At 39.6% G+C, this 27,882-nt stretch overlaps 2 protein-coding genes across 2 annotated transcripts in view; one reads left to right on the top strand and one right to left on the bottom strand.

Moving 5' to 3' along the window:
- Window positions 1–27,882, bottom strand: part of ALDH1A2 (aldehyde dehydrogenase 1 family member A2) — a 211,105-nt gene that overhangs the window by 68,872 nt on the left and 114,351 nt on the right. The window lies entirely within an intron of this gene.
- AQP9 (aquaporin 9) lies at window positions 36–26,779 on the top strand. Its single transcript, XM_075505921.1, has 6 exons — window positions 36–137; window positions 12,673–12,799; window positions 16,363–16,500; window positions 19,088–19,206; window positions 20,854–21,071; window positions 26,617–26,779. Exons 1-6 carry the CDS (start codon window positions 36–38, stop codon window positions 26,777–26,779), a joined length of 867 nt encoding a protein of 288 aa, XP_075362036.1.

Below are 27,882 nucleotides of genomic sequence, written 5' to 3'. Positions count from 1 at the left end.
GTAACTAGGGCACCAGAGCAATAGAGGAAGCCAAAATGAGCCGGAAAAGCAAAAGGAGTTTAAAGGAGAAATTTGCCTTGAAGAACAGCTTGGTTAAAGAAGCCCTCTCAGAATTCCTGGGAACTTTTATACTGATAGTAAGTGTCAGCTGCTTTCCTGTCTTCCTACTAATCTAATGTTGGACAGTGCTTGTAAGGGGACATGTATGTTTTTTCTTGTACCGTACCAGCAGCGTGGTTACTGCCTGACAAACATTGTACAGCCTTGAATGAATTGCTTCTATTTATGGTAAGTTTGTAATTCCTTTCTCCACCTGATGTAAATATCACTGGCTATTAAAAACAGATAGCTTTATGTATTACAATTGTCTGATAAGCATTTGATTTCATATAGGAGCAGGATTTCAGTGAACTACCACATTCTGAAAAATCCAGATATGCACAATGAACGTTACTAAGACTCTTGCTTTTGTTTTTAAAAAACTCAGCAGTTTGTTCTACTTTCACTTCTATGCTTAACTTCCATTTGCTTTAACAAACATACTGTATTGCACATTAAGAGAATTTTAGCTGAGTTATTTTCCTGTGAAATATAGAAATTTAGCTGTGTGATTTGTAGTGAATTTATTGGGAGTTGCATTGCCAAACCTTCAGAGATTTTGTAAGTTAACTATTTTTTGTTTTGTTTTTCACTGTACTACATAAGTTATAGAGTTGCTTGGTCCTGTAGTGCTGCTACAATTTAGATAAATACTAAAACTCCCCATTTTCACACCCCCAGATTTTTTTCACTCAGTCCCTTGCTCAATTCTTCTGTGCATTTTGCACTGGGACGCAGAGCTGTTTGGTGACTTACCAGGGTAGAGAGCAGGCTCAAGTAGGAGAGCTGGAAGTTAAGCAGCCAGAGTATTTATGCCAAACCCTTTCTTCCTCCTTTTAGTCTGAACAAGACAGTCTTGCTTATTGCTAAATATTTCATCATAGTGAAAGGACAGAAAAAAAATAAGAAGCCGGCACAGTACTGACATAATATATTTTATAACTGTAACTATATTAGCTAAATTTCAAGTAAGTCATCTAAAAAATTCCAGTAGCTCATAAAATACATGAAAATAATGGTCTTTACTACACTTCAGCCAACTGAAGTGCATAGGCACTAAAGTGACATTATTCTCAAATTTAATACTATCCATAAGACATTATTACACTAAGAGCACATTTAGAAGCAAGGAGCACAAAGCACTTTACAAACATTAATGAATTAAGTGTCACAACACCCTGGTAAGGAGGAGAAATCTTCATTTGATATATTAGCAAATCTGATTACAGCAGACTGCACAGGAAGCCTGTGGCAGGACTCTGAGTATGACCCAGATCACCTGACTTCCAGTACTGTGTCCTCGCCACACGATCATCCTCCTCTTTCCATTAATACAATTAAGCAAGTGAAGAAAACATATTAAAGTGCAGATTAGACCACAAATGCTATTATTTAATGTCCTGCTGCACAAGGCTAGAAGGAAATGCAAACCCAGAGCCCATTTTCTAGTATATTCACCATATGAATGTAGTAGAAAATGAAGCTACAAAATTGTTGTTGATAATCTGACTGAGTTTCTCAATTCTGCCTTACTCTTTCTAATTCCAACCTTGGCTTAAAGCGGAGAAGAGCCTCACATGAATTAAACTGCAGCTTGGATACCTCAATTTATGTTTAGCCTGCGCAAGTTAGCGGCAGTACGAAGTGTTTATTGTGAAGAAACTTACTTTTCTGCTGTTATTTATTGCTATTGCTTTTAGGCTCTGGCAGCTAGTATGTAGTTTCTCTTTAAGAACAGATAAATATTAAACCCTTGACTTAAAGTGGAGCTAATGAAAGGGGCACCCTGGTAAGTCACAGGGCAGAAATCGTTGAAAAACAGGCACCATGCATGCAAAAGAAGTTAGAGCTTTCTTCCACCATCCTGTTAACTATGTCTTAATCCCTTTACAAAGCGAAAGTGAGATGAGAGTTCACGACTTACAGCACAGTTGATTCAGATCTTTGCTGAAAGCCATTTCATGTCACTGTGATGGGTTTTACAGCCTGTGGGGAGCACCTGCACCAGGGAGCAAGGAAGGGATGAACCTTTCTGTTACCCACAGGCTCTGTCTGGAAGTCAATGCTAACTGACCATACCTAAATCTGCGACCAGCCTAGCACCTCTGGAATTTAGCCGGCTGAAATTCTGGACCCCCAAATCACCTATTTCTATTTTTTCTGGAGAACAACATCACAGACCACACACTATTAGGAGCTTAAACTACCATCTTTGGTAACTCTCAAGCCTTGCAACATTATTTTCCAAACTGGAAAATGTACAAACTGTAAGATTAATTTCAGGACATCTAGAAAGTGAAATCGCTCATCAGGCAAAAACCAAGCCTTCACCTGGGGCTGAGAAGGGCTCTGCCTGCAACGTTGAACAGATTTGAGACAACAAGCCTTGAGAAAGTTAGTGGGTATACAGTTTGGATAACATCCTGAAGTTGGTCATCCCTACTTAATATGCTGTGGTTTGCCTTGCAGCATGGTCTCAGAGCAGGTAAACTGAATTCTTTTTGGATGAAACTAAAGTGGAAGGTGAGCTCCAGAATCACAGCAAATGTACTGACCATTAATGGATGCTCAGTCCAGTGGATCAGACTGAAGATACTCCTCAGTAATCCCTCCTGAGATGTCCATAGTCAGGTTCTCTCAACCACCTGCTTGCACTGCACGACTTGGTAACACAGACATAGCCTGTGCGAACCCCTCTCTCTGCTTATCAAAGCACCTGATTTCAACCTCTTTGAGGGTTCAGTGAGGAACACTAAACTCTAGGAACCTGGAAGTGCCGTGCTGTATAGGCAGATCCAATGGTATAGAGCAGCTGCCGTTAGTGCCTGTCTGGGTAATCCTGCTGGTGATTAGGCTATTTTACTCTTAGACCTGTTCTGCTGGGGGAACAAGTATTTCTTTCAGTATCAAGCCTTGAATTATTCCCCAAGGCATAGCACAACTTCTCTAATTAATTACACTCTGGAAGAAGAGTTGGGACAGAAAACCCAAAAAGTACAGTCCCATAACCAAATGCAAATTGCATGCAGTTTTGGTTACACTGAGCTTTTGGTTACTGTCTTGAACCGTATCATATTCACTTTTGAAGGTTCCATCAAGCTGAGAAAAAGAAAATCTTGCACTTCACCTCTTACGTGATTTCAGTAAAACAAATGGAGGGATACAGTTTTAACGTAACTAAGTTACATTTGTAGTACAGGCAAGGAGGAGCACACGTTATGCTGGGTATTTATATTTGCAGATTATTTGTAAACTCCTGCCCATTTCTTGCATTTACCTTGGTGCTGTCACACGGTAAACCCCCAACCTACAAAGTTTAATCGTGCCGTTTGCAATTGAGAATAAATATCCACAAAACCCACAATCTACTCATAAAGTTTTCAATGCACATTTGAAAAGGAGACAACTGTTTTCCAGGAAACGGATACTGAGTAATGTGGGATTTACACAGTGTGTTTGGAACCAGCTTGTGGGACTGGTCCCTCCAGCCTACACCTATGCAACAGGTCCCTGAAGTGGGAGAACACCAGCCCCTTTGTACCGTGGTGGCTGAGAGGCCAGGGCACGCACATGTCCCAGCCTCCGACACAGCCGCAGCCTTCCGTAGCTGGGGCCCCTGAGGCCTTCCTCGAGAAAGAGCTCCCTGGAGAGCTTTTATTCATTTATTCAACATGTCTCCTGCTTCAGTACCTTTCGTCTTGGGGCTCCTGTGGGTTACTCTGGGGAACAACATCGGGGTGCCAGGACAAAAGAGTCAATAAGCCATGTTGCATCAGATAGAAGGTTTATGTGACTTTTCAGTGAGTCTCTCTGGAACTCACCTATCCAGCTGCCTCTCTGCTTTTAGTCGTGTTCCTCTCCATATTTCCTCTTTGGAACCTGGCTGCACTGCTCTCAAACAAAATGGGATTTACTCTGGCTTATGCCATTAAGTATATCTAAATTGGAACAGTTCCAAAAAGAGAAGCCAAATGGGCCACGTGGCTTCCTTTACCGGCTACTGCTCACCTAACACAGTTTGTATTTCATTTTCACTCTCAAGAGCATCTTACTAAACACAGTTTCCCAGAAAGGAGCTGCACAGGAGCCAGTATCTCCTGAGTCCAGAGCAGTGCCCGCTTCCTTGCTCAAACAGAACACAGGCTTCTATTTAGCATATAAAGACAAGTGGGTAGTATATATATTCCTATCCCAAAGCTTAGTCTCCAACCGGAGGTGAGGAGCCTCTTGCAAAACTCCCACTGAAGCAAATGTTTGTGTGTGCATAGTAGATGCAGTGCAGGAGCATGAATTGAATGCATGACACCCCACGCTGCAAATAGTCCAACTAATGAGAAGGAAGGCTATTTTTTGCTCATTGAAATCTTTTTGTCTTGTTTTCATATTCTGACCGCTTCATTATGTAAGTTATCACTTCTGCTTTGCTGGGGAGTTTAGTCTTGCCTGAAAAATCTTTAAGTATGATATTCCATGGATTTGCTCAGTTCAGAAGATTAAAATTTAAACAACTTTTCCATACCTTTCTTTTTGTGACCGTACATTCCAGTGCACATTAATTACAATACTGTACAGTAATATATATCCCTTATTCCAAACATGCATTAGAATCCTCATTACATGATGTTATTACAGGAAAGCAAATGTAGCTTTTGATCATTTACTCCTTAAACAAGTGTTTAGCATTTAATACAAAATTACTACTTAGAAATTTTAAACAAAGATAAATTCTGTGTTCTAAATTTTTATGGAAGGGAGACTCTTTCTTTGTATAGGATGAAATTGCTTACAACGAGTTTTATTTAAGGTGCAAAATTAAATAGCAGTAGCCTCTAACATCTACCTTGTTTGCCATCAGCAATACATTTCCTGGAGTACAGAATCTTGTATAATTAGCTCTTAGACAGTGACCTTAAGCTTGTCAAAACTAGCTAAAAAAGGTTATTAAAACATACTTATAATTGGTATTTTGATATGTCACTCAACAGCTTTTTAAATATTATATAATGCTACAAATACCACGGGCCTTAGCAATGTTTGCACTCTGAAAAGTGGCTGTTATGTCACAGAGATCCATACATTAGGGTGTCTAGCAGCAATACTATAGTACAAGCAATAAATAATAGAATTTAATCCTGCACTTCCAGACCAAAACTGCTCATTTTATGGGAATAAGATGCTTCATTTCCCTGTCATCACCAACTCAGCGTCCTTTCTGTTTCTGCATATATTTTCTGTACCAGTTGCATATATTTTGACGGCATGAAATTTTGCTAATGATTCTGCTGAAGATGTGCAAACTCTTCCTCTTTCTTGCTACTGTATTAAATCAGCATTGCAAACAGAAGTCAAAGTGGTAACAAAGACCCTTAGTTGTGCTGTGGTTAAGGAGGTATTCTTGCACACTGGTATTATTTCTATAATTTTACTATTATCAAAATCCATTAACATTTTTTTTCTAAACAACACTTCTATTTCCCTGAAGTCATTCTTTGATTCAGCTGAATAGTTAGCAGTGTGAAAGAACTGAAAGGAAGGTTACCTAATAGTTGTTTTACCCCAAAAAATTATGAAAAGTCACAGGAAATCTTTTGTTTTCAGTACAAACTTAATTTTTCCAGTATATGACATTTTAAACTTTCAGGTGACTCAGATGTTCTGTGTTGCACGAAAGTTTTAAAAGAGAATTATCTTCATCTCTGCAACATCAGCCCCGACACATAACTCAGCTCTCATTATTTAACCAAAAGGTTCCAGTAAGTTGAACTTAATTTTCCAAGACCTTTTTCTGTAGATGCGTTTTTTTCCAGAAAGTTTGCGTCTATAGGACTGAAGTGTAGGCACTCTCCCTGAGCCTCACAGAAGACTTGCATCCTTCCAACATTCAACTGCAAGCGCAAAACTTCAATTTACATTTTACAGACACAAATTTACAGGCTGTTTTTTCAAAAGTGTCACCAAATAAAAAAGGTAACAAAACTAAAGACTTTTAAAACTGTCATAAACAGTTGGAGAACAGAATAAAAGATAATAAATGCAGTTCATGCCATACAGTGAGTTTATATCTTTGTGATCTCAACACTTCAATAAACCATTCTGGCTAGAAGTGAATTCCAGTGAGCTCTCCAGTCCATGGTCTGGTTTAAAGGCAAACTTGACTCAGTTCCTCTAACCCATTCTTCAAATGCTGCTTTACTATTAAAAACATTCAGCTTTTTTTTTCCAACAGAAAACAGCTTAGGAAGAGAACATACTGAGGCTTTAATTAGTCAGAACCACGCACCTCCAGCCATGAGGGCACAGCAAAGATCCAGCCACTCTGTTCCTGCACCCAAAGGAAAGAGTAAAAGAAAAGATACATGTACCCTTATAGTTCTAAGAGAGGACAGAAAACCTCCTTTCTCAGAAACTGCAATGCCTGCTGCTGCACTCTCTCTGAATGGCACAATTCCCCGAGCATCGTTACAAAGACTAAACACATTTTAAGAATTTAGAAAGATTTTAATCTTTCCAGTTAGTGTAGGAAGCAAAGCAGAGAAGCACATCTCAGCTCAAGAATAAATGAGTAACCTCGGAGGGAAGCAGCACCTGAATAGGTTCTTTTTCTCAAGAAGCCACTAGGTAAGATTTTCTTCCATTGCCCAGTCTTTTCTTCCTAGCCCCTTTGCAAGGGGCCATGTTTCACTCCTGAAAGTTTGTATCTGAATACGAAATGTTTAATTTCCTTTCTCTCCTGAATTTCTAAAACTTAGTAAGAAAATAAAAATAATCTTCGCTGAAGGAACCAACTCAAGCCAGTTGCCCTATATAAATCAGAAAAGAAAAGCATTTTAGCATTTCAGGATGAAGAGTGCAATATTAATCATAATAAAATATGAGAGAATGTAGACCTTTGCATTCTCTCTAGGTGATTTCAAGCTTTTATTTGTCTCCTATTGCATATGCAAAAGCAATAATAAAAATTTAAAAGCATCAGTTTATATAACACAGCATAGTCTGTCCCTCAATATTTTCACTGTATTTTTTCCCACAGACCAATTTGAACCAGACCTTTATATGTTTTAAAAACTTTATATACACAATTCATCCAAAGTCTTACTAAATTTACATTCATGTCTCCAAGTAGTAATGCTTTCTGTCATTAAAAAAAAGTTTCAAAATGACAATCATTTTGAAGCTTATGTCTATCCTATTTAATTAACTAAATGATAAGGGTTTTTTTTCAAACCCTTATTTTATTAGATAGCAAGTCTGAAAAAAATAAAGGGAAATCCATTTGAACCCAAGAGGATATTGGTTGTGTCCCAGGAGATCATCAGGAGAATGGATATAGTGATTTTTTTATCACTCCAACTTTGATTAAATCGTAATGTGCAGAAATCTCCCCTGTCCCCACCAAAATACTTAATTAATAATAAAGTAAGAGCCATGTGTTTTTAAAGTATTTAAAAATTACTTGACTGGTAAGCTGTATTTTTACCTCACTTTAAAATTTTAAGTACTATCTGATTTAACAAAAGATAGCAAATATTAAACACGAAGTTAGATGAAGATTGCTCTTTCCTGGAAGAACAGGAGTTTCCTACAACTTGAATTCTTGCAGAGCTAATGCCCTGAATTTTAGTAGATCTAATATGTCTCTATTTTTGTTACTGTTAACATTACCATCTCTATTAACAGAATGCTTAGGAGCCCAGTCTGAGTTAAGGCCCTACATAATACACAAATATAACAAAAATATGGCTCTGTATGGAAAGAGTTTGTAATCCATTATAAAACACCTTATTATGAAATGCAACAGATAAATTCTTAAGCAGACTTGCTTTATAAATAAAGAGATTGGAAATGAAAGAGAGTTCTAAAAAACAGTCCAAATTAAAGACCTTTAGAAGGATACCATCAATTTAGTAATCAGCCTCTTGTATGAAAAGTTTCACTACTGTTATAAGCAACGCTCAAACTAACCATATGTGGAAATATTAATGGGGGGCAGAAGGAACCGTACAAGACTATAGAAAACCACAAACAACCCTCTAATATTTTCACGGGCAATTTTGGTCAACGAGATCCCTACCTGCAGTGAAGGGCAAATGCAACCACTTCTCCCAGCCCCCAAAGGACTCTCTGACTCTTCCTGCCTGTTTCCCTGCTTTTAAGGGCCTAAATATGCAGTGCTAAGTCTGGGTCCGTGGAATAGTCATGGAGGTTTCCCTAAGAAATGAAATACCAGGGCTTGCTCTCATGTCCTTGAGTGTCCCAGCAACATCGCTCTACTTCTGCAGACTTGTAACTTTAGCATAGCAGAAGGACATTCACCACAAGCACACAGCTTGAGCCTAACGCACGGCACTGCCCCCGAGAGCCCGGCCCTTCGCAGCACTGCGCAGGAACACGCGCACGTGCAGCGGAATCCGGAGCAGTACCGTAGGTCCATCCAGTCTGAAAAAGGGGAGCAGACAAGTCGCGGGCTAGCAGGAAATGCCTGTCTGGGGAACAGTAGGAGAACGTAGGCGCGAGTGTGGCATGGGAAAGGGGCAGGGCTGCTGCCTTCCCTGAACAAAGGCATCCTTACAGAAAATTGTGAACTCGTGGAGGGATCCTTGGAGATTCTTCATAATTAGCTGTGGTTATTTAAGTATGGTTCTGTCCTGAAAACTAACTAAAATAGAAATTCTGAACTATTTTTCTAGCGTTTCCTGACTGCAAATGTACGGCTTATAATTAAAAAAACAATTTTTTTGTACCTACTGACTCTGTATTCCTTGTAGCACGCTGAATTCTTGTATTCATGTAGAGCATCATCAGTTGTGCGGCCATTGAGGCCACGCTCTGCCTGCAGGGACATCTATGGTACCCCACTATAGGTACGTAACTCACCACAGCTTGGCAGCTGGTGATGTACAAGATATAACAAAACACACATCATTGTCTCCGCACTGCTAAAAAGCAGGAGACTTGGGTGCTTTTTTAATGTTACAGTAAGAGTGTATGGCTATGAATGCACACTGCCACTAGATCTGTTCGATAAGAAGGGGCCTTTTTTATATAACCATTCTGCTTTAAGATGTCTAAAGCTTTACAGGCCATATAGAAAAATAGATTCCCTAAAAGTCTGGATTCAGATCTTGCAGAAAATCCTATTTACACTGAAAAATGCAATTACAAGCATTTACAAAAATCCTGAAAATAGCACAGATGGAGGCAAAATGATCTTTAGTCTCTCTGATGAGTGGGATAGAGATAAAGTTCTGCAAACTTCCAGGGAGTAATAGGACATTATGCTCATTGGAGGCCAGTTGTTTTCCTTTCCTAACATTAGCCTTGTTACCCACGACAAAGAGAAGGATCTAATGTCTATGAAGCAAGGTTTTTGGCAGAGAATGTACAGACAGCTATTCCACACCCAAACATGTTATTTATGACAGTAATCTAATTACTTTGTGAACAAAAAGTCACTACTGAAGCTACTCCAGTAAATTGAAGCAGATCAGGCTATAGACAACTGCTAAAATGAAAACCTGGTAACGTAAGATAAGGCAAGATAAGAGAGAGAGATCTGGCTATATTCTACTGTAAATTAAACTCCCACTGACTCCATGTGCTTCAATCAATGAGTTTGTGTGGGTGCAGCTGATGGCTGAGCTTGGCCTAGAAACTTAGAATACCGACTTACAACTTGATGATCTAGTTGGCCTTAACTCAGCCAAGCAAAGATTCACAGGGTATTAAATTGCTTCTCATGTAATTACATGATTAGGTGATAGTTTCCAGTTATGTCAACCTTAGCTATAGTAGGTATAAGAAAATTTTTTTCTCTCCTTCTTAAAATGACAGCAGATGGAGAAAATATTACCGTAACACGGCTCAGATTTGCAGGTTCAGTTCCCAGTTTCCTCATCCCAGAATGGACGCACGCTGACTGTGCCTGCAGTAGTGTTCATTCATCGTACGTGAGCAGGCAGTCATTTACCAACATCCACCAAGCAAGAACCCAGTGCAGCTGTGTTCAAGCTGGCTTGTATGCCTTCTTGTTTGTAGATTCAGTTTTCTGAGGCCAGTTAGCACAAAAATGGAGCATCTGGAGTTGCATATTTCCTTATGACGTGCAGAGCAGAAACTATTATGCAAGAGGACTACAGAGCTGTTTCTGTATGATTCTCCTCAGTTCTGGTAATCAGGGAAAGGAGGCCACAGCCTCCCTCTGTTATTTCCTTCCCTATTCTTGTGAATTTGTAGTTATCAACTACAGATGTGGTTACCGTCCCTTATCCTTTTCTATACCCATCTCCCCCACTTCTGTTCTCTTTTTTGATCGCCCTTACAGAAAGGGGTAGTATTTTCAAAAGAACGACCTTTTCTTTGAATCTACAAAACTTTGTCTATGCCATTTCAGAACACAAGTGAATACTTGTAGATCTAACTGCTTGCCTGAATGCAAACTGCACCCCGGTGTACACAGGGGCCCAGACCAGCTAACTGAACTTGCTCCATGTCTGAGCCATATCTTTCACTAAATCTTGCTTGGTGCAATTTCTGGAATACTCCTCCTTTGAGAAGTCTGGAAAATGAAGGCTAGAGCATGCTAATTCCACCTCCTCTAGACTTGTGCCCTAATCTTAAACTTTATAAATTCCAGCATACCCATTCTTTCCATATTAATTAAATATATAAAAACATGATGAGTAGAATTGTCTCATATGAAGTTTTAAAAAAACATGTAATTTCAGCTGTGAACAACTAAAATGTGTTTTGTTTTGGTTTTATATCTGTATGTGCATTTGTGCTTACCTTTTGAATTGCTAGGTATATGACACTAATAGTAATCCTAAGCATATGTCATCCATTGCACAGCAGTTGACTGCAGCTTGGAATATGTCTTGTAACTTTAAATTATACAGTCCAATAAACTACTGCTATCTAACACCACCCTACCCTTACGTAACCTGACAGCTGTAACACTTTGGCACCAGACAGTGTTTTGTTTGCTTGCATGATTATAACCTCAAGGCAAGAACTGCACCTGGGTATATGACACAGTCTCGGGGCACTTTTACAACAGAAACTCCGTCTGCATTGCAAAGCTGGTTAAGAGCGTAATTTTATTGAGAGCTTTTCTGTCACATTTTAGTATTAGTTAAAACCCTTGGGGAAATAATGGAAAGAAAAGTATGAATTTGCCTGTTTAAATTGCACCTCTTCTAGCAGGACTTGCTTGTTAAACCTCAATCACCAAATCTTTTTGGTACAGTCTATTTCTAAGGCAGGAGAGATTTTCCCATTACTTTGCAGTTTCTGAATGCAACTGCCTTGCAACTGAAAATAAGCATTTCTAAAAGAACTAAGTTTTATGCATTCAAATATGCATAGTTAGGAAGAATATTTGCAATACAGTCATTGCTAACACACAGTAATGGCAGAACACAAAAGCAAAGCAAGGAGATTAACCAAAGCAACTGCATTGGCTAAGGTGGAATTATTTTATAGGAAGAAAAAAAATCAGATTCCCATGTACCATCAAAGCAGGAATATATATGTATCCAATTTAACATCAAAGTAATTAAGGTTGCTCAAGATAAATCTAGTCACATCCCAGAAATGGTATGATTCAGATCACTTACAGTTGCAGAGAAGCAAAAGTTTTCAGACTATAGATATTATTTTATATCCTCCATAGAGTGTTGGGTCCTTATTCAGCAAAGCACTTAGGCATACATTTAAAGAGGAGATTTTCAAAGACACAAATTGATTTCTGGCCGAAATGGATCAGCTAGCCTATCCTAAACTAAAGGCCTTTTGTACCTTTGAAAATCTTTCCTACCAACTTTAATAGGAGCTAAACATATGCTTGAAGCTAAGCAGAAGCTTTAGAACTGAATAAGTATGATCTTAAGTATATATTTAAATGCATTGCTGAACTTCATTCTGAGGGGAACCAACATAAAATGGAAGCTAGTTTAAATCCATTGAGACTACTGTGAACTATTAGGTATGCCCACTTCAGTTAATTGTTCAAACTGCAGAGCCAGTAAAATATTTTGATAGAGCAATATATGATATCAAGGCAGCATGACAGTAACACACACTCTAATCTCCAGAAATTTGTCTCATTCCAGAATTTCAGCATTAAACATTAAAAGGTTTTTGAACTATCTTTCATAACTTTTATAGGAATTTTTTCATTGCTTATAACAAAAATCTGGAACTGAAAACTTACTACACAGAATTAATTCCCTCTTCACTTCCAGATGCAGAGATTTGTTGTAAAGGCTGTGAGACCTTGTTTAGGCTCCAAGTTCTGATCTGTATCCCATCATTGTACTTGAAAACTGTTTTCTGGGGAGAGAGAGGTCCTATTCGCAGACATTCTTCCTGGTCACAGAGCAGGGGAAAATAAAGAGCAAATGTTAACTGCAGCAAAAGCAACAATGGCACACATGCCACTAATCTCAAATTCTAGCATTGTTTCAATATTTAACAACATTTTCAGCTATACCTGGACAGCAGCAGGAGTTGCAAACTAACCAATAACGTTTGGCAGACACACTCATGGTTTTACATTTCTCTTTTAAAATACAGGCACTTGGATGTGGGTGTGTGGGACAGGCTGTCCTTAGCCGAGGAGCCCATGGTGGGCCCATGACAGTTTCGGTTGGATTTGCAATGGCAGTCACCATAGCAGTGTATGTGTCTGGGGGGGTTTCTGGTAAGTGACTTTTTTGGTTTTTCTTACATAGCATTTATTGCCACGGTTTTAAGGCTACCTTATTAAATTGCTTCCATTTCATGGTATAAACAATTATGTATCTAGCAATAGCAAGCACAGCAGAGTCTGCGTCAGAGTTTCACTAGTAAATCTTTTGTGTTCTTCTTGTTTCCTTCTATTCTTTGCATTTGACAAAATCTTCCACCAAATTCTGATCTGAACTACAGTGTGCAAACCTTGGCAGACCTCTGGCCTTTATGGAAAGTGGTCTGTGCGAACCAGAAATCTGCTTGGTCTTGCTTTGAAATTTCTGTCAATAGAGATGATCCTGGACAGCATAGGCACTGCGTTTAAGGAAATAACCATGAAAAGCTTGCAGAATCCAGCAGTCACCCACTAATGGGTATAAGGAGCAGGGTTCACCTTGCAGAGTGCAATTTATCTCTTCATGTCCTATGACAGGCAGTAGCAAGTCTGCTCCTGTCTGCTTATTCGCAGAAGTAGTGGATCATAGGAAGCAGAAACAGCAAAAAGACTCAGTACTAGAGATACATTCTGTGGTACACTGTCAATGTACTGTCGTTGCCCCTTTGTTTGTGCTATAACATTTCCTCAATATATACTGGTCAGGAATCTCTCTTTTGTCTCTCTTTTGTAGCTGGGCTAACTAATCAGTGTCTACATGTGCTATATTGGATGGTGCTTTGTCTCCTATTTCCACTATTCAGTTTGGCCAAATTAGTATCAGAAACATTAGCATAACTGCTTTTAACATTTAAAATCTCCCTTTAAAATAGAAAATGATGGGTTGTAATGATACACAGTGTTGTGTGTTATAATACACAATACTCCATGTTGCATGTGGTGTTTATACTGCCCTCTTAAAGCAAATGGTGCCCTTGTACTCCAGTTCTCATAGAGGCATTTCTTACCCTTCATAAAAAGGGTAAAGTTGATCTGGGCAGATATCTGTAGGTATAACTAGGCCATTATAAATAGTTGCTATAGCAGAAATTCCTGTGGCCAGTTCTCTTCTCTTTTACAAATTCTTTTACAGAGACACCATGCATGAGGAGGTTTCTAAGTTCACATTAGAAAGTGCTCAAGGTATTGCAAAACAGGCAGACTTGTTACTGTCATTGAAACAGAGCAGAATGGTTCCTTAATACCACACAAAGTTAATTCAGCAGTACATTCTTATTACCTGAACAACTTTAAATGACAGCTTTTGGTGGACATGTAGGCAGGTAAACTCTTCTAATGCAGTATCATGAAAAGAAACCCAAACCTGTAAAGACACTAACCTGTCCTACGTTTGCATCTTCAAGGGATATTCATCTCTATTATGTAGAAGATTAGAGTTCATTCCCAGCAAGGCAGAGCAGTTGCAGATGTTGTAATATTGTGCTTCCTGTATTTTTCCTACGACAAAAGATTCTGCATGCAGTGCATTTTCTCTGTGAAAGAATATGAACAGATATTTCAACAGGCTGTGACTATCCAACACATGATTGCTAGTGGACACTTCGTGAGTTCCTATATAGAATTTGTTAGCAAATTCTGTGGTTCTTTGGCCATGAAATCTCATGTTTAAGTACTGCTAAAATATTTTGCATCAGTTCTTTATGAAATTCTAAATTCAGGGTAACATAAAATATATAGTCTGCACACTTGGTAAATTTGAGCTCTCTTATCTAAGAAAATTCCCCTTTTCGCTTTTCCTCCATCTAATTTTCCTCAATGTCTAGATAATTTCCCACCATTTTTTCCAACTTAACATTTCAAACAAACTCATGACTGCGATCACTGCAACTACAAAAGAATGGGGAGCACGCTGTCCAAAACAGACTTCTTTTTTTTTAACCAGGAAACTACCAGTGGCACAGGAACCAAGAATCTTTTAACTCCCCTATGTCAGCATGAAAGCCTTCAACTAGACTTTTCCTGTCCAGATTTAATGTTGATCAGACATCTCTAATATTGTTATGACTTGTCCTGGCCATCATAATCACCCTGTATTATATACAGGTGGGGAACAATATCAGGTGTTGAAAGAAAGGAAAATTATTCATTCCAGCCAGAGTAAAGAACAAAAGACAAGATAACAATTTATCAAAATTCACATGAAGGGCTGTTAAATAAGGTGCCATCCATCTATTTGCTCTGTGCTGAAGAATTTGAAACACAGTGAGGAATTCAAAATTAATTCAAGACTGGTGCTACTAGGTCAGAGTTTTGGAAATTATACAAAGAAGGTTTTATCCAGCTTGTTATCTGTGTTTGTCAGTTCATTATGTATCAAAGGTGCCTGGATTTCGTAAGGTCTCACTGACCTGAAGTGCAAGCAAACACAGAAACTGTACATAGAGGCCCTTTCTCCATCACTAGCCTTTGACAGACAAAGGTCACGCTCTCTTAGTTATTTTATTAAAGACAAAGGCCATTTTTTTCTGATAACCGTACAGGCTGAAATGAGACTTTACCTGGAAGGTAAGCAATGGATCTGCTATGTCCTTGCAAAACCTGGGGTTTACTGTATTTTTACTGTGGAGTACTGATTCATTTGTTTATTTATTTGGCAATTTGTATTTCTTACATATCAACTACATATTTGTAAAAAATGAAGTTTTCCAAAAGCATTCAACACTTTTTTTCCACGTTGATAAAAAATGTTGAAGGAAGTGACTAGCATGTGACATAATAATAAATATATTCTAGAAACTAAAATCGTCACAAAGAATTCCAACGTTGCTGAAATCTTTTCCATGTGTGAGTTTAGGTGTAGCTACTCCTAAATACAAAGGAAGGAAATTCCACAGGAAATAGAACACTCCATTTCAGCACAGCTACTTTATCAGTTTCCTTATCATGGACCTTTCTGGAGGGTGTAAGAGCTTGATGAAAACGTGTGATGAAGAACTACACACTGCTGTCCCCAAATCCCATCTAGGCGTAGCTTACCAACAGTCAGCATGAAGCTGGACAGCCCTAACATTATTTTATTTTGTGTTCATGAAAACTGAGTTCCTAAGTAACCCCAGCTTGAAGACAGGGACATAAATATGACTTAAATCCAGGGTACTCCAGAGCTGCCTCAAGATATATGATCAAGCCAGTAATAGTCCTTAGTGTTGATACATGCTTGCTAAACTGAATGAATGTTCTGCTGCCCCAATCCTCCCTTAAAAATAAAAAGCCAAAGCCCTTGAGGAGAGACAATATGTGCAGAGTGACAGACCCTCCCATCACAACTGATAGGGCAGATTTAGGCTTTTTCTAGAAAAGCTGTCTATAGATATATAGATTATATACTGCAGGGGAGCAGTCTGATAAATAACACAGTCTGCAAACATCAAGAGGGAAGCTGGATCTTGGTGGATACTGGCTTCTCCCCCGCCCCCAGTTTCATCCACCTTGTTTCAGTTTAATTGCAGTCAGCATTTAATTGCGAAATAAGCATATACTACTCTCATGCTCAAAAGTACCCACATTTTTACAAATCCTTCACCTATTCTCGTGCATCTGAGTCATCCATATGACTTATTTTGTAATTTATTTTTCAGGTGGTCACATAAACCCAGCCGTTTCATTAGCCATGTGCGTGACTGGAAGATTAAAATGGACCAAATTACCAATTTACATATTAGCACAACTCCTGGGAGCATTTGTTGGAGCAGCAGCTGTCTTTGGGATTTATTATGGTGAGTGCACCTTAGACATGCTCACAGGACAAACTAGAGGTCAGGCAGTCTCTAAGGCCCCAATTTTTCAATGAATGCCAAGCAGGCAGAGGACTCTGTTCACACAGGGCTAATGGCAGGACTGAAGCTAAAGACATAAAGAAGAAAGGAAGAAGCATAAAGAGTTTAAAGGGGGAAAAAAAAGAAAAAGACTCAAACATTCCAGGTATCCTACAACTTTTCTGAAACAGTAATACTCCAGGAAATGTTCTGAAATTTAGAAAAATTATTCATGGGAAAGCAGATCCTCTGAGATCATGTATTTCTCAGTAAGGATTTTAAATTACTTAACAGCCAGGATATAGGGCTATTAATCTTCCAAGAAAATTAGAAACATTAAAGACCTGATCCAAGTGCCTGTAGGCAAGTATCACCAACGTCGTTCATTGAGGTTACAGGATATGAGATCAAGTCCCTCCTGACTAAACTTCAGACCACCCTGGAGAGGTAGCTCTCCAAGGCAATGAACTCCAGGTAGAGTGATAAAGGGGTCACATATTAGAAGAGAAAAAAGAAAAAAAAAATATTACCGCTATCCTCAAGGCGTGTTTCTTTTACATGGTGTGCCACAAAGGGAAAAAACTTAGTAACAGACTGCCTGACTTGATGAATCCACTGAGTCGGAGCGGTTGCTTCAATCACCTACTCCAAAACTCTGCTTCTACTGTCTCAGCCCATCTCCTCCAAAGCCTCTCTTTTATAGGCATTATGTCTCCAGACAGTGCTGGGTCTATGTGTGACAGAGGAAAAATGAAAATGGAAATGCCTGTTGTATATCAGCTAGGTCCTCAGTACTGGTAGTAATCACGAACAGAAAAAGCTTTTGGAACTGTGGTAACTGTTTTGGGTTTGGTGGTGTTTGTTTGGGTTTTGGGGGGGTGGGGGGGGAAGAGTTGTTTGTTCATTTTAAGGTTAGTGTTAGAATTTGGAAACTGTGGGATTCCAGAACAGGATTTCCATCTGAATCTAAGTCCTTCTCGAGCCAGCCAGCCAGGATTAGGGCTGCAGCCAGGATGCAGCAGTATGTCAACGTGTACATGGGGTTGGGCGTGGATTCACTGTGTTCTGCCAAAGGGTAGCAGCAGGATAGGGAGCCAAGATAGGGAACTTAGGGCTAGGGCTAGGGTTAGAGACTTCTTCCTGTTATTCAGGAGTGCAGGATTTTCTCATATCCCTATCTCTGCTCAAGTACTTTGCCCTCCTCTTGTTCTTATTAATTCCCAAACCTCTTCTGTATTTTTTCCTTCCTGCAACTTGCAGGAGTGTCCTGTACTCATTGAGGTCCACTGAAAACTCACTGGTAGAAAAACAGACATAGGAGATCAACACCTCTATCTTCCCCATACACACAGATCTGAGCTAGGTGCTTTCATTTTCAGCGATACCCCTGAAAGAGTGAGGGAATATGTATGCTAGGCTGCTGAACATGAGGCCTTTCTAAAGGTGTACAAAGTAATTCACAGCTGAGAAATTTTCTTTTCCTTAGCTTTTTTTTTCCTAATAGTTAAACGCAACAAAATAATCTGACACTGCAAATGAGAGAGCCTGACCAAAGTAAACAACTAAATATTCTCTGCACCCATGTCGTGGCCTTAAGCAAAGCTAGAAAAAACAGGGGCAAGGAGAAACAGATTTGTCTGCTAGCTTCAGGAGAAGCTAACCATCCTCACCATGACCTCCATGGAAGATGGGGAGCTGTTTCTTTACTCACAAGTATCACCTTATCACTGGATCCACTAGTGACATAAAGACATAGTATTTGTTATTCGTGTTAGTCCACGCAGATTTTTGAGTTCTTCATTTAGTGTCTTCCTATTTCTAACACTTCAGAGCTTGCCAAAGCAGCAAATTATTCTGACACAGAAGTCATATTATACTATTTAAAATATGCTTTAAATAGACTAACATAAATATATATGTATTTACAATATACATAAATATTTACTATATATATATAAAAATACACTAACTTAAATATACTAAGAACTGAAGTTTTGGGGCTAGCCTCTCCCCTGACATCTTGGATGACTAGCATAGCAGTTGGGTGTAAAGCCCAAGCAGAGTGAAAAATTCAAGCTCCTTTAGAAGAGGAGGTCTCTCAGGAGAGTTCATTCCAAGAAGTCATTGCACAACTCTCAAATGGAATAGCAGTAATTCCTGGTGGCTGGGAATCCACAACAGTACAATCAGGATGCTATGCATTTTTCGGGGCATCATGCCAAAAAAAAGCACCTCTTACAGAATAACGCAACTGTGTTCAGAATCAGAAAATTCTCCCTGGCACTGAGTTTGGAGCAGTGAGCAGGGGAAAAAACAGCCCCATTTTGAAAGCTGTGATACATAAAACAAGTACTTCAAGGCACAGGAGGAGAGATGAGACAAGAGGGTATAATTAGTACATCCCCTCAAACCCATTAACTATGCTCCCAGAAAAAACAATCAGTTACAGTTGAGAATGTGAAGTGCACAAACCTATCACATATATTCTAGTCCCAGCAAACCTAGTATTTATGGAGAAGTGCAACCAGGTAATGGCTGTTTTCTATAGATGCCTTTATGGACTATAGCAATGGAACACTTGAAGTCACAGGACCTAACGCAACAGCACATATTTTCGCAACATATCCAGCTCCGTATCTGTCTCTCATAAATGGATTTGCAGATCAGGTAAGTGACTTAACTGTCTTGATTCTACATATTAAACATACTGAAAACTGTAAAACTAAGCAGTAAAAAAATACATAGATCTCTAATGGGTATGATGAATCTGTGTTTTGGTCATACATCACTGTGTACAATAGCAATGAGATGCAATAGCAATGCTGTTTGCAGGGGTTACATTTTAGTCATATTTTACAAGCAAGATAATTTCAAGTTGTTCTTTCCACATACATCATATTAATTGTTGCACTCTACATGTCTTTAATGCAATATATGTAAGAGGTTTTCCCCAGCGTAAATCAGTGTTTCTCCATAAACTTCAGCAGAGCTTTGTCCATTTACATCAAAATCCAGCCCATTTTGTGGACCTATTATTCCTGAAGTAATGCTTAAGCAGCCAGATTAACGCACCTTGAACAACTGAGTTTTCTGCTACCATAAGCCTCCTCTCTAGCCTTCTCTTTGCAAATAGATTTGTAATAGTTATTTTTCAAATTACTGAATCTGAAAAAATCTCCACTTTATTTCCAGTCTGTATCCTCTAATCCCACTTATCCAGCAATGAAAATTAAGTTTCTTATCTTCTATCTACTTCTAATCAATTTACCTGTCTTCTTCAGGCTTACATGAAATAAATATACTGCATAAGTAAGCTATAAAAAACTAGGGATTGCTGGAGCACAGGAATTCCTCACGTAAAGGACTTGAAGATTGTGAAATCTGGCTTCAAAAAAGTACAAACATTGTTTTGAAATTTTGTAAGAAAGACAATTCTGATTTTTGCTTTGGATCAGTTAACATACTTTTCCATAAGATCTTTTTGCCCATACATATTTTAAAACAAAATTAAAACCAGATGAAATAAAAATAATTTTTAACCCCCCCAAACTTAAGCTTCTTTAAATCAGTATAGAAATTGAATGTTTGACATCGCTGAAACTTTTGTCTGTTTTTCCCCTAAGTTAATTATTAGCAAAATCAACATTTACAAAGCATTTAAGCAGAGCAGCACTTCCATCAAAGTAATTCCAAGAAAATTTCCTTCATCAGCTCAATTAGCATATGCAATATAGAGTTCACATTCCAGTTACACGTGCAACCTTAATTTAGATAATTCCTAATTTTTTAGCTGCTTATTTTTGACTTTGTAGACTTCATTTTTTTTTTCTTATGTTATGCAATACCGGGCTAGAGAGGTGCATATTTAGCCTAATTTATCAGCATAAGCTACAGTCACATAAAACCCTTTTATATCAATGTAACTGAGTGTATTGGCATAGCAGAACTACCAAAAAATCAAGTAAATGGAACTGTTAAAGTGATAGGAATAAATGTGGAAACAAAGCATCAGAGTTCACACAGGAGATGCCTTTTAAATTCTCTATTCTTTCCACATCAGGTTGTTGCAGATTTTTTTTTTCAAGTGTCCTCAGCATATTTCTTGTCTTTTTCTTTCAGCACAGGTATCAAAACTTCTCATTACTATGAAGTAGAGAGGCACTGGGTTCCAAATTTTGCTACTCTGTCTAGTGGGATAAATCTAAATACCAGCTCTAAGCCACCACAATCCACAGAGCTGCCATGGCCCCTCTTTTCATTATCGGAAGGAATCTGCACATATTTATTCAATATTCTTTTCTTTGCATTGGCCAGGTGATGTCAACAGCTGTTCTTCTTCTGGCTATATTTGCTATTTTTGACACCAGAAATAACAGCGTACCAAAGGGCCTGGAGCCAATTGCAGTAGGACTTCTTATAATTGTTCTTACTTGCTCCTTGGGAATGAACAGTGGCTGTGCCATGAACCCGGCCAGGGATCTAGGCCCAAGGCTCTTCACAGCCGTTGCAGGATGGGGGATGGAAGTATTCACGTAAGTATGCCTGGATATGAAATAAAATGCTCTTGGCTAAAATTGCTTCCTAGGAAAGTAAGATCCTGATTCAACATGGTACCAAGTCATACTTTATATACATATAGGTAATTCTTTGCATACCAGAAGAAGCTATTAATGCACTTTAAGCCAGACATCCTCTAGGAACTGGGCTTTAAAAAGGATTTCCTGCTCCTAGGGCAAATCAAACACGCATTATCTCTAATATCAATCATTGTTTCAAGCAGACCCTTCCCAAAATATTAGAGATTCTTAGAGGTCACTGAAAATATAAGAGTGCTTTCTTCTCTTGTCCTGCAGCTTTCAGAAAAAAATGAAATCGTGAGAGAGTTAGGTGGGAATATTTATTGGGTGCTGTAAAAAACACAGACATATCAGATTGATTTAGCCTATTATTACTACTGAGTTATTACAGAAATATATAACAATCTAAAAGCCTGACTTCCTGCCTGGGAGCAAAGGAGTGAATGAAAGAAAGCTCCCTTCATTTTCCCACATTTCAGAGCACACTCTCAAATCCCTGTGCATGCGTGTGCGCACGCACACACATGCTCCTGGCTGGCCAAATGCACAACTAATTAGCTGCACATCAAATCCACAGCTTACACATATCCAGTGTAAGAGGCACTCTGGGATATCTAAGTAAGAGTAATCTGTCATCAGGAGGTAGATCTTTTGGTTTATTTTTGAATGGTTTGTTTTTCCAGTTATTTACAAGTAGGAATTCCTAGAAGTACTGCAGACCACAGAGCTCTGGTTAATAGAGATTTCATTTTAGCTGCTTCACCAAGTACAAGTAATCTGTATTTATTTAGTATGACTTCCATCTACACAAATCATGTGCCTTAGTAGAGGTTAGCAGTAGCAAAGCTTTTCTCATACAAAAAAGCTAGGCACGGCATAGCAGAAACGGGCGCACAGTCACACCGTAGGCCAGATCTAAAGCTCAAATGTAACATAGCTCTGGTGAGCTGCCAGTGGGAGGTCAGCTCTCTAGCCTGGTTCCCTCCAAACTTTTCCTCCCCAGCAGCTCTTACCACTGTACCATTAGACTGCACTTTTTAAAAAAAAAAAAAACCAGCAGCACACAGAGTGACATCCCACACCTAGGATTCTCCTCTCTCATGCCTATTTAATTATAAGTAGTTGTTGACAATGATGTTAATTATAGTGTCATGTGCTATAATCTGTAATATATTATGAAGCTGGTTATTACATTGCTGAAAAAGTTTGGAAGCCTGATTGTACTGTGGTCTAGTCACAGAATACCTGTGAACTCTCCTCCTCTCCAAAAGTAAGGTCTTACTCATTTACATTGAAGAAATTACGAGAAAACTCTACATCTGTACCAATATGGGCTCTTCCCTAATTTAGTTTTAGAATTTATATACAGAGAGGGAATGCATCCCCAGTGTAAAGATGGTACTAAGAAATTTAAAAATGGGAACATAAAAAAAATGAGATATGAGATCTCTGGTCATTGCCAGAATAAACTTACAGCAGTCTCAGGGATGTATAAATTGAGGAAGAAGTCTTCCTCCCTGCCTTCAGTTATAAGGCTACAGCTATAACCAAGTTCAAGGGAATGATAAAACAGGAATATGTTGTCATCTATTTACAGCACAGATCCAGGTGGGACTTAGGAAGAACTTGAACTTTAGGTAGGTAGGTAGTTAGGTAGCTGGAAGCTTTGGATCAGTTACAGGCCATGGGAGAAGTGAATGATTGTAGCTGGGATCCTGAACCACCTGATGCTCTGCTGGCATTACATATGCATGAGAGACTTAAGTGATGCAGCAACAGTTGACAGCTAAACCTTTGGTGTCTCGGCTTAACTGGAATTCACAACCTTGAGGCAGGTGCTTAAGCTCTCTAGTAACAAGCATGCCCAGGGACTGGGACCTAAGCATGAAACCTCCACAGTGACATGAGGGGAGTGCTGCACAAACCGAGCAATAGGAAATAGTGACGAGACATTGAATATTCATTGAACTGAGGATGGAAGCATCTCACAAGGTGACCAAGTCACTCTCTGTCCAGGTCAGTGAGTGTTTCAAATGCTGCCTACAGAGCAGCCAGGGACTGCCAGGAAAGCCTCACTTTGGAAAAGATCAGACACAGAAGGATGAGACACCCTGATCCCAAGCAAATGATCTAAACATTGAGATAATTGGTTCACAAGGGTAAAATCCCCTCCACCCTTCTTTGTGCTTGTCGGTCCAGTAAATTCTGGTTTTATCATGTTCTCAGGCAGGGAACTGCAAGTAGACTGGAGTGGAGCTCTTCTGCTGGAACACGGAGTTGTCCAGAGGATAGGGAGGCAGTTGAGCAGGGGTTTTCTAAATGTTGCTGTTACTACATTTTGCACAAAGGCACCTGAAGGAACGGTTTCCCTGAGAATCGAGCCAGGGAACCCAGGCTATGGTGTGGTTTCTCTAGCCACTGCAACTGGATTTGTTTTGGTCAAAGGCTCCCCGTAGAAGCTGTTCTGACCCACTGCAGCTGGAAAGGGGGTGTCTGCCTAGCACCCTACAGAGAGCACCATTTTGCACACAATAGATGTAGTCAGCACTGCGGCCTACTCCTGCAAACTGCTCCTCAACCCGTTGGGAGTAGGTGTCACAGATGGCAACTGTCCCCATCATTAGAGACAACTGCTGACTTGAGAGACCTAAATGTTTCTGATGATTTGTCCTAAAACCGTGGAGATAACCAGGAGTCTGTCTTAAGCACATGCTTAATATTCTAGTAAGCTTCAGAAAAGTTTGGGATAGCGAGGTTTTGTCTGTAGTGAGAAACCAGCCAGAGCTGTGTGTACAAACACCGCGCTCTGGATTTTGACAAGCATAACAGAGCGTGAAATGGCAGCGAGAAAGCGAGAAACGGCTCTGCAGAACAGTATTTCGCATCAGCGCTTGGAGCTGGCCATACCTGTCACCCCTGGCTTATTACGGGTTCTTTGGCACCTCTGCTGGGGCTGGGGCTGGCGCTGGCTCCGGCTGCCCACGGCGGCAGCACGGACACAGTCTGCGCCTCGCTCGGTAACGGCGCACGGCCGCCGCGGCCCGGCGGCAGCTGCGGGGGCAGAGCCCGGCCGCCGCCGAGAGCCGCCGGCGAGGTAACGCTGACACCTCGTGGCCGCCGGCCCCGCCGACAGCAGCGGGGACAAGCCGCCCGGACTAAACTAAGCCGCCTTGCGGAAAGGGCCAGGAGACGCACCTCTTGTCCGCGCAGGGATTTGGATGGCAAAGCGGCCTCTGAAATATTTTGCATTCTTCCCGGAGGGTAGAACAGTCGCCGGACACCTTCCACACTGCGGAATGCCTGAATTATCCTGGCGTTTCTTATAGCAAACAGCGTTATCTCACCGTCCAGCAGCAGTTGGCGAGGTGAGAAATGTATTTGCAAGTCTAAAATGGGCCAAAGTTCCCAGCCCATGTAGCTTACAGGCTGTAGTTTCCTGGAAATTTTTGCAGTTGACCGAAGTGTCGCTTGCCGTGCCTCTTCGCTGCCTCCTCCCCTTCGCAGCTGGTTCCCTCTTGCTCTGCCCAACAGCGAAAACACCTGATGATGACAAAGGCATAGCTGGATGCTTTCCTGCTAACTTGGCAGCAAAGCTGTAAGCTAGGGTAAAGCTAGGGTATAAGGGAAGTAAGGTTACTTCAGTGAAGCTATCTGTGCTTGTCACAAAGAGTTCTTGCTCCTGTGTCGATGGAGGAGCATTGAGTGTCATGGAAAACTCATAACTCAGCTGTGTCCTGATCTCATTTCAGCTTTGGCATCAACCTCTATAAAGACTCTACACTCGTCATCTTAGCTGAGGGTGTCTAAAGCACAGCTGACAGCAGCTGCTGCAAATACAGGCCATGATTTGGAGAAGGTCAATGCAGGAGTCAATGAGGCACACGTCAGTTCATGGAACAAGCCAAGAGAGAAACCTGCCAAGAAACACCTTCATTATATGCCCGCGGGCACACGTAGAGGAATACATGCAAGTACTTGATATAGATTTTGTTGTGCTGATTAATCCAATAAAACCTTAGTCCATGCTTGTTCCAGAAATTCAGGGGCTCAACAGACATTCATGACTCAACAACAAACAGATCTATAAAGTCAGTAGAACAATATCAGGAGTTATTTTATATCCTCAGAGAAAAATAGAAATAATTCCAAAGGCAAAACATACACATCCAAGGCATTTCTGAACAAGGAATAATATTATCATCAAGAGGGCACTGTGAGATTAGCCCTGTTCTATTCTTGTGTTGTGACTTAACCACGAGTTCACTTCTGCATAAATCTATACAACTGACTGCTGAATAGTTATCCTTACAGTTTAAAAATTCCCCTGGCAGCTTCCTGTAAAGTTTATCTCAGAGATTAATTTGTCCCTTTGTATTTCTGGGAGAAAAAAAAAAAGTTACTTCTCCATTTTCAATATGCATGAAATTGAGGTGGCTGGGTTTTCACTGCAGACTCACATATTCAATTAATACAGCATGTTACTGAATCAAAACACCTTCATGCACCAGTACAGTTAAGAATGTCTGTGCTCTGAAACCAAAACTCGGTAATTTATTGTCTGAATGTGGACCTCCAGGAAAGGGAGAGCAATTCTACAAGCCCCAGCCTCCTGCATAAAGAGGTTGTTGTTTATTGTTTTATACCATTTAATGGTGGACTCGTTTCTTTAGAAATATTTGTAAATCTACACGTTTAACATCAAATCCTAGTAATTGTGCAAAGTGAAGGTAAACATTTCAGTGGAGCCAATATGCCAGACTTTCTTACTGAACACAGCAATTCTAAAAAAGATTAAGTTTTAGGTGTATAAAACTTCTAAATGCTTATTTACCTCTTACTGAAAGACCCTGACATTTTAAACACAGAGATAAGACACTACATCATGAAATTTGAATCTTGACCGCTCTAGTCAAGTATAATCCACTTTACAGTCACTGTGTTTTATTACATTCCTTAACGCAAGTATACTAAAAATCAAGTATAATCCATTATACTTGTCCAGAGGAACACTGTATATACTATCGCAGGCCTCAACCTGCAAATCTCCATGCAGATGAGATAGCCTATTTTTGCAACATACATTTGCATTAATCACTCCTGAAAACCTATTCATGAGCATCTGGCAACAGCATCAGTCAAGACTGCTGTGCAATAAATATGTCTCTGTTCATTTCATTGTAAGTCAATGAAGCCCATTTTCCACAAGGGAAAAATTATCCCCTGCCCCCAAAACAGACATGCAGCAAAGAAGCCTTATTTTCTAAGGTGCAAGTACAGCACATAGACCAACATGCCTGGTGGTTGTTACTTGCATTTCAATCAAAACATGGGCAGGACAGACAGGGGTGTCATCCATTTACAGATATGTGAGACAAAATAGAAAGGTCTACAGTATAGTGACTATCATACCACTATGTCTGTTCACTGCCAAACATGAGGTAGGCGTTCACTAGAGTGACAAATAATGATAATTCTTGTTCTTTTTTTTTTTGTCTTACAGGGCTGGAAATAATTGGTGGTGGGTCCCTATAGTTGCACCTATGCTGGGAGGTGTACTTGGGGCAATGATCTATATTGTTTTTATTGAAATTCATCACTCAGATACTCAGCCAGCAGAAGAAAATGATGTGTATGATAAATATGAACTGACCAATATGGAGTAAGGCGTGAAGATTTCTCTCTCTCATTATTTTGTGCCGGTTTTATGCAAACGATTGTTTGGACTATTTTATAACACCTGTATGTCTCAATTAGAAATTCACATTTCAAAGCAGAAAATCTATGTAGAAGACAAGTTCAAGTGACCTCTTTCCATGAAACGTTGGGCTGATCACATTCAAAACTGGGAACTCGGGGGTGGGAAGGGTAAATTGTTCTTTTCATATGGCTTTAAGATCAAGTCATCTCCTAGATGAAACTGTAGTGAGATGATGCACTGACCTGTTAATTCAACACATATGATCTTAATCATGTTGCCTAATCAGCTGAAAATAGATGAGATATTGTTACAAAACTAGGTAGTTAATTGGTTCAGTGCTGAATTAATGTGTAAAAGCATCGCTCACTTCTTGTAGCCATTATTTAAGAATGGCTTGTCTGAAAATTAAAAACAATACCCAAATTGCTAGATGTCAATTGAAGTAGCTTTAAATAACTTACTAAATTTTTGTGGAGCCACTACTTGAACAGCGAGGAATGAACTCATCAGTGATGAGGTTTAGTAACTCAGAATATGATCACAAAAGGTAAAAACTGTGTATTATAAGATCAACACCAAAAAGACAAAGCTGTATTTCTGCACAGGTTCTTCATAGCAATAATGTTCAGTTATTTTTAAACTATTTACTTGACCTTTATGCTACCCAGTATTAAAAGCCTAACCTAGAATATTAATCCGAACCTCTTCTGCTGTGCTTTCTGGATAAAATTCATTCCTGTGGAGATGGGCCAGCAACGGAGGCTTATGCTGTGCAGATGTCAGCACGAGGCCTATGTCTGTATAAGCTTTAAAGAGGCCTTCTGCTGCTCATCTACATGGGGGAATTTCATCTGCTTTGTGGCAGTAATTTTTATTTTGGTAGCAGTAATTAAAATTAGAAACTGGTCTCAGACCTAGTCCTAGATCTGAATTCCCCAAGGAAGGCCAGCTCCACATTGGAGTTCTGAAGCATGGGTTCTCTCTCACTGAAGAGAAGTAGTTGGACATACACCAATTCCTAAATATCTAGCCTTGAAAAATGAAATTATTTCTGCTTAATCATTGTGA

Source organism: Mycteria americana, chromosome 6 (assembly GCF_035582795.1).
Source record: "Mycteria americana isolate JAX WOST 10 ecotype Jacksonville Zoo and Gardens chromosome 6, USCA_MyAme_1.0, whole genome shotgun sequence".
In the NCBI taxonomy this organism is placed as follows: domain Eukaryota; kingdom Metazoa; phylum Chordata; class Aves; order Ciconiiformes; family Ciconiidae; genus Mycteria; species Mycteria americana.
This window is presented reverse-complemented; position numbering and strand designations above follow the sequence as displayed.

Coding starts and splice junctions, on each gene's coding strand:
- AQP9 (XM_075505921.1), top strand. CDS start 36: ATGAGCCGGAAAAGCAAAAGGAGTTTAAAGGAGAAATTTGCCTTGAAG. Junction 138..12,672: donor TGGGAACTTTTATACTGATA/GTAAGTGTCAGC, acceptor TTTAAAATACAG/GCACTTGGATGTGGGTGTGT. Junction 19,207..20,853: donor TAAATGGATTTGCAGATCAG/GTAAGTGACTTA, acceptor TGCATTGGCCAG/GTGATGTCAACAGCTGTTCT.